A 7500-nucleotide genomic window follows, 5' to 3' on the forward strand; every position below is an offset into this window, starting at 1 on the left:
CCTTGTTTGACTCAACAGTTCCCTCGACTAAACAGTTCGACTCAACAGTTCCCTTGTTCGACTCAACAGTTCCCTTGTTCGACTAAACAGTTCCCTTTGTTCCTCAACAGTTCCCTTGTTTGACTCAACAGTTCCCTTGTTCGACTCAACAGTTCCCTTGTCCGACTAAACAGTTCCTTGTTCGACTCAACAGTTCCCTTGTTCGACTCAACAGTTCCCTTGTTCGACTCAACAGTTCCCTTGTTCGACTAAACAGTTCCCTTGTTCGACTAAACAGTAGACACGTTATCAAGTTCCGTAAATCCCTCTACAGTGGCCTGTCAACGTGAAGCTTGTCACACAGCACTAGACTGAACTTCACTTGTGTCCTCCTTGTGGTATTGAGAGATAAACATGTTAATGATGTCACTGATGACATCAGTACAGGAAGATATGTCCTACGTGATAGAGTGGTAATGATGTCACTGATGACACGTACAGGAAGATATGTCCTACGTGATAGAGTGGTAATGATGTCACCGATGACACGTACAGGAAGATAGGTCCAACGTGACAGAGTGGTAATGATGTCACCGATGACACGTACAGGAAGATAGGTCCTACGTGATAGAGTGGTAATGATGTCACTGATGACACGTACAGGAAGATAGGTCCTACGTGACAGAGCGGTAATGATGTCACCGATGACACGTACAGGAAGATAGGTCCTACGTGATAGAGTGGTAATGATGTCACCGATGACATCAGTACAGGAAGATAGGTCCTACGTGACAGAGTGGTAACAGGAAGATAGGTCCTACGTGACAGAGCGGTAATGATGTCACGATGACATGTACAGGAAGATAGGTCCTACGTGATAGAGCGGTAATGATATCACCGATTACACGTACAGGAAGATAGGTCCTACGCGACAGCGTGGTAATGATGACTAGTACAGGAAGATAGGTCCTACGTGATAGAGTGGTAACAGGAAGATAGGTCCGTGATAGAGTGGTAACAGGAAGATAGGTCCTACGTGATAGAGTGGTAACAGGAAGATAGGTCCTACGTGACAGAGTGGTAACAGGTCCTACGAGACAGAGTGGACAGATACGTGACAGAGTGGTAACAGGAAGATAGGTCCTACGTGACGAGACAGAGTGGTAACAGGAAGATAGGTCCTACGTGATAGAGTGGTAACAGGAAGATAGGTCCTACGTGACAGAGTGGTAACAGGAAGATGTCCGGTGATAGAGTGGTAACAGGAAGATAGGTCCTACGTGACAGAGTGGTAATGATGTCACCGTGACACGTTCAGGAAGATAGGTCGTGATAGAGTGGTATGATGTACAGGAAGATAGGTGACAGAGTGGTAATGATGTCACCGATGACATCAGTACAGGAAGATAGGTCGTGACTAACAGAAGATAGGTCCCGTGACAGAGCGGTAATGATGTCACCGATGACATGTACAGGAAGAAGATAGGTCCTACGTGATAGAGCGGTAATGACCGACGTACAGGAAGATAGGTCCTACCGACAGCGTGGTAATGATGACTAGTACAGGAAGATGGTAATAGAGTGGTAACAGGAAGATAGGTCCTACGTGATAGAGTGGTAACAGGTCCGTAACAGGAAGATAGGTCCTACGTGACAGAGTGGTAACAGGAAGATACAGAGACAGAGTGGTAACAAAGATAGGTCCTACGTGACAGAGTGGTAACAGGAAGATAGGTCCTCGTGATAGAGTGGTAACAGGAAGATAGGTCCTACGTGATAGAGTGGTAACAGGAAGATAGGTCTCGTGACAGAGTGGTAATGATGTCACCGGTGACATACAGGGAAGATGTCACGGTAATACGATGACACAGGAAGATAGGTCCTACGTGACAGAGCGGTAATGATGTCACTGATGACACGTACAGGAAGATAGGTCCTACGCGACAGCGTGGTAATGATGACTAGTACAGGAAGATAGGTCCTACGTGATAGAGTGGTAACAGGAAGATAGGTCCTACGTGACAGAGTGGTAACAGGAAGATAGGTCCTACGTACAGGAAGACAGAGTGGTAACAGGAAGATAGGTCCTGACGTGACTGAAGTGCTTGCTTGGTTCTCCACGTGACTGATCTTGTCCTTTCTGTCATCCTGTGAACCCGGTTCATTCATTTAAAATAAATCCTGGAGTGTTGGTACTACGTGGGATTAAAATAAATCCTGCAGTGTTGGTACTACGTGGGATTAATTCCATTATTAAATGGGAAATGTCAAATATGGAATTCCAATTCAATTCCAAATCAAGAAGTCCAAACAGTCTAATTTCAATTCAATTCCACTTCCATAAGTGAAGTCAAGATTTGAATTGGAATTTCAAACTGAATTGGAATTGACCCATTTTCCTGGTGCGAGTGTGTGTGTGTGTGTGTCTGTGTGTCTGTGTGTCTGTGTGTGTCTGTGTCTGTGTGTGTGTGTGTGTCTGTGTGTGTGTGTGTGTGTGTGTGTGTGTGTGTGTGTCTGTGTCTGTGTGTGTGTGTGTGTGTGTGTGTGTGTGTGTGTGTGTGTGTGTGTGTGTGTGTGTGTGTGTGTCTGTGTCTGTGTGTGTGTGTGTGTGTGTGTGTGTGTGTGTGTGTCTGTGTGTGTCTGTGTCTGTGTGTGTGTGTGTGTGTGTATACCTGCGTGAATACAGCTCCTTCATCTTCTCCTCCTCTTCTAAGGTCGACAGTTTCTCATCGTGAACCCGGTCTCTGACCTGTTAGCATCACCCTGATGAAGATATCATCATCATCATCATCATCATCACCACCATCATCATTACCAACACCATCATCACCATGACCTGTTAGCTTCACCCTGATGAAGATACCATCATCATCATCACAACCACCATCATCTTGTCATGTGCCTTTTACTGAGGTATGGCTTCCGTCTGGCCACTCTACCATAAAGGCCTGATTGGTGGAGTGCTGCAGAGATGGTTGTCCTTCTGGAAGGTTCTCCCATCTCCACAGAGGAACTCTAGAGCTCTGTCAGAATGACCATCGGGTTCTTGGTCACCTCCCTGACAGATCTGACAGAGCTCTCAGAGCTCTACGGACAATTCCTTCGACCTCACGGCTTGGTTTTTGCTCTGACATGCACTGCCAACTGTTAGACCTTATATAGACAGGTGTGTGCCTTTCCAAATCATGTCCAATCAATTGAATTTACCACAGGTGAACTCCAATCAAGTTGTAGAAACATCTCAAGGATGATCAATGGAAACAGGATGTACCTGAGTTCAATTTCGAGTCTCATAGCAAAGGGTCTGAATACTTATGTAAATATATGTTTTTTACAGAGAGAACCAGAGAGAGAGAGAGAGCCAGAGAGAGAGAGAGAGAGAGAGAGAGAGATGGAGAGAGAGAGAGAGGGGCAGAGAGAGAGAGAGCCAGAGAGAGACTGAGAGAGAGAGAGAGAGAGAGAGAGCAGAGAGAGAGAGAGAGAGAGAGAGAGAGAGAGAGGAGGGGCAGAGAGAGAGAGAGAGAGAGAGAGAGAGAGAGGCAGAGAGAGAGAGAGAGAGAGAGGGGGCAGAGAGAGAGCGAGGCAGAGAGAGAGAGAGAGAGCCAGAGAGAGAGAGAGAGAGAGAGAGAGAGAGAGAGGCAGAGAGAGAGCGAGGCAGATAGAGAGATAGATAGCCAGAGATAGAGAGAGAGGTGTAGCTGCAGTGAGTTAGAGAAAAGAGAGAGAGAGAGAGAGAGAGGGGGCAGAGAGAGAGCGAGGCAGAGAGAGAGAGAGCCAGAGAGAGGCAGAGAGAGAAAGAGAGACAGAGTGAGAGGGAGAGAGAGAGAGAGAGACAGAGAGAGAGAGAGAGAGAGAGAGAGGCAGAGAGAGAGAGAGATGGAGAGAGAGAGACAGAGAGAGAGAGAGAGAGTGAGAGAGAGAGAGAGAGCCAGAGACAGATAGATAGATAGATAGGTGTGTGTGTGTGCCTCTGTGTAATAGATCAGGTCCCAGAGGTGTAGCTGTGTGTCTGTGATGTTCAGATGAAAACAACAACAGCTGGTCAACCAGTATCAAACAAGCTCCTGGGCCAGCAGGACTGTGTGTGTGTGTATGAGAGTGAGAGAGATGAAGGGGGGTGGAGAGAGGAATGGATGGATGAAGGGGGGTGGAGGGAGAGATGGTTGGATGAAGTGGGGGTGGAGAGAGGAATGACTGGATGAAGGGGGTGGAGGGAGAGATAGATGGATGGATGAAGGAGGGGTGGAGAGAGAGATGGATGAAGATGGATGGATGGATGAAGGGGGGTGGAGAGAGATGGATGGATGAAGGAGGGGTGGAGAGAGAGATGGATGGATGAAGGGGGTGGAGAGAGAGATGGATGGATGAAGGAGGTGGAGAGAGAGATGGATGGATGAAGGGGGTGGAGAGAGATGAGGGTGATGGATGGATGAAGGGGGTGGAGAGAGAGATGGATGGATGAAGGGAGGGGTGGAGAGAGAGATGGATGAAAGGAGGGGTGGAGAGAGAGATGGATGGATGGGGTGGGAGGGGTGAAGGGGGTGGAGAGAGAGATGGATGAAGGGAGGGGTGGAGAGAGAGATGGATGGATGAAGGGATGGGGGTGGAGAGAGAGAGATGGATGGATGGATGAAGGGAGGGGTGGAGAGAGGAATAGATGGATGAAAGGGGGTGGAGAGAGAGATGGATGGATGAAGGGAGGGGTGGAGAGAGGAATAGATGGATGAAGGGGGTGGAGGAGAGATGGATGGATGAAGGGAGGGGTGGAGAGAGAGATGGATGGATGGATGAAGGGGGGTGGAGAGAGAGATGGATGGATGGATGAAGGGGGTGTGGAGAGAGAGATGGATGGATGGATGAAGGGGGTGGAGAGAGAGATGGATGGATGAAGGGGGTGAGAGAGAGATGGATGGATGAAGGGGGGTGGAGAGAGAGAGATGGATGGATGAAGGGGGTGGAGAGAGAGATGGATGGATGAAGGGAGGGGTGGAGAGAGAGATGGATGGATGAAGGGGGTGGAGAGAGAGATATGGATGGATGAAGGGGGGTGGAGAGAGAGATGGATGGATGAAGGGGGTGGAGAGAGAGGGGGTGGAGATGGATGGATGAAGGGGGTGGAGAGAGGAATGGATGGATGAAGGGGGTGGAGAGAGAGATGGATGGATGAAGGGGGTGGAGAGAGAGAGATGGATGGATGAAGGGGGTGAAGAGAGAGATGGATGGAGGGGGGGTGGAGAGAGATGGATGGATGGATGAAGGGAGGGGTGGAGAGAGATGAGATGGATGGATGGATGAAGGAGGGGTGGAGAGAGAGAGATGGATGGAGGGGGTGGAGAGAGAGATGGATGGATGAAGGGAGGGTGGAGAGAGAGATGGATGGATGAAGGGGGGTGGAGAGAGGAATGGATGGATGAAGGGGGTGGAGAGAGGAATGACTGGATGAAGGGGGGTGGAGGGAGAGATGGTTGGATGAAGGGGGGTGGAGAGAGGAATGGATGGATGAAGGGGGGTGGAGAGAGATGGATGGATGAAGGGAGGGGTGGAGAGAGAGATGGATGAAAGGAGGGGTGGAGAGAGAGATGGATGGATGAAGGGGGGGTGGAGAGAGAGATGGATGAAGGAGGTGGAGAGAGAGATGGATGGATGAAGGGAGGGGTGGAGAGAGAGAGATGGATGGATGGATGAAGGGGGGTGGAGAGAGGATGGATGGATGAAGGGGGTGGAGAGAGAGATGGATGGATGGAGGGGTGGAGAGAGGATGGATGAAGGGGGGTGGAGAGAGAGATGGATGGATGAAGGGAGGGGTGGAGAGAGAGATGGATGGATGAAGGGGGTGGAGAGAGAATGGATGGATGGATGAAGGGGGTGGAGAGAGAGATGGATGGATGGATGAAGGGGGGTGGGAGAGAGAGATGGATGGATGAAGGGGGTGGAGAGAGAGATGGATGGATGGAGGGGGTGGAGAGAGGATGGATGGAGGGGTGAGAGAGAGATGGATGGATGAAGGGGGGGGTGGATGGATGGATGAAGGGGGGGGTGGAGAGAGAGATGGATGGATGAAGGGGGGGTGGAGAGAGAGAGATGGATGGATGAAGGGAGGGGTGGAGAGAGAAATGGATGGATGAAGGGGGTGGAGAGAGAGATGGATGGAGGGAGGGGTGGAGAGAGAGAATGGATGGATGAAGGGGGTGGAGAGAGAGATGGATGGATGAAGGGAGGGTGGAGAGAGAGATGGATGGATGGGTGGAAGGGGTGGAGAGAGAGATGGATGGATGGATGGATGAAGGGGGTGGAGAGAGGAATGGATGGATGAAGGGGGTGGAGGAGAGAGATGGATGGATGAAGTGGGGGGTGGAGAGAGGAATGGATGGATGAAGGGGGGTGGAGAGAGAGATGGATGGATGAAGGGGGTGGAGAGAGAGATGGATGGATGAGGGGGTGGAGAGAGAGATGGATGGATGAAGGGAGGGGTGAGAGAGAGAGATGGATGGATGAGGGAGGGGTGGGAGAGAGAGATGGATGGATGAAGAGGGGATGGAGAGGATGGATGGATGAAGGGAGGGTGGAGAGAGAGATGGATGGATGAAGGGGGTGGAGAGAGAGAATGGATGGATGAAGGGGGGTGGATGGAAGGGGGTGGAGAGATGGATGGATGGATGAAGGGGGGGTGGAGAGAGAGGATGGATGGATGAAGGGAGGGGTGGAGAGAGAGAGATGGATGGAGGGGGTGGAGAGAGAGAGATGGATGGATGAAGGGGGTGGAGAGAGAGAGATGGATGGATGATGGGAGGGGGTGGAGAGAGAGAGATGGATGGAGGGATGGTGGAAGTGAGGGTGGAGAGAGATGGATGGATGAAGGGGGTGGAGAGAGAGAGATGGATGGATGAAGGGGGTGAGAGAGAGATGGATGGATGGATGAAGGGGGTGGAGAGATGGATGGATGGATGAAGGGGGGTGGAGAGAGAGAGATGGATGGATGGATGGATGGATGGGGGGTGGAGGGAGAGATGGATGGATGAAGTGGGGTGGAGAGAGAGATGGATGGATGAAGGAGGGGTGGAGAGAGAGAGATGGATGGATGAAGGGAGGGGTGAGAGAGAGAGATGGGATGGAGGGACTCTACAAATAATGTCCAACCAGATATCCTGGCCTGTAAAACCCCATAGAATCCTGTAGAAACTAGTTGAACACAGTAGAACACTTACCTCCGCCTGAAAGCCCTCCACCAAGATGGCCACCAGCAGGTTGAAGAGGAGAGAGTTCCCAAAGGTCATCAGAGGACAAAGTAGAGAGCAGGAGAGGAGAGGTGGAGGCCATACTGGATTATACAGGACCAGATTCCAGTCCTCCTGAGTCAGGATCTATAGACAGAGAGGGGTGGAGAGAGAGAGAGAGGAGAGAGAGGGAGATGGAGAGAGGAGAGGTGGAGGACATATGGATGAAGGGGGTATACAGGACCAGATTCCAGTCCTCCTGAGTCAGGATCTATAGACAGAGAGAGAGATGGAGAGAGAGGAGAGA

The 7500-nt window shown here is 50.6% G+C and overlaps 1 protein-coding gene across 1 annotated transcript in view; it reads right to left on the reverse strand.

Moving 5' to 3' along the window:
• The window catches only part of LOC135570708 (voltage-dependent T-type calcium channel subunit alpha-1H-like), a 24080-nt gene that overhangs the window by 6855 nt on the left and 9725 nt on the right, over positions 1-7500 (reverse strand). The window contains exon 4 of the mRNA XM_065016668.1: positions 2729-2829. Within this exon, the coding sequence (XP_064872740.1) occupies positions 2729-2829 (101 nt within the window). The remainder of the gene's footprint in view (positions 1-2728; positions 2830-7500) is intronic.

The sequence above is a fragment of the Oncorhynchus nerka genome, unplaced genomic scaffold, assembly GCF_034236695.1.
Source record: "Oncorhynchus nerka isolate Pitt River unplaced genomic scaffold, Oner_Uvic_2.0 unplaced_scaffold_917, whole genome shotgun sequence".
Classification (NCBI taxonomy): Eukaryota; Metazoa; Chordata; class Actinopteri; order Salmoniformes; family Salmonidae; genus Oncorhynchus; species Oncorhynchus nerka.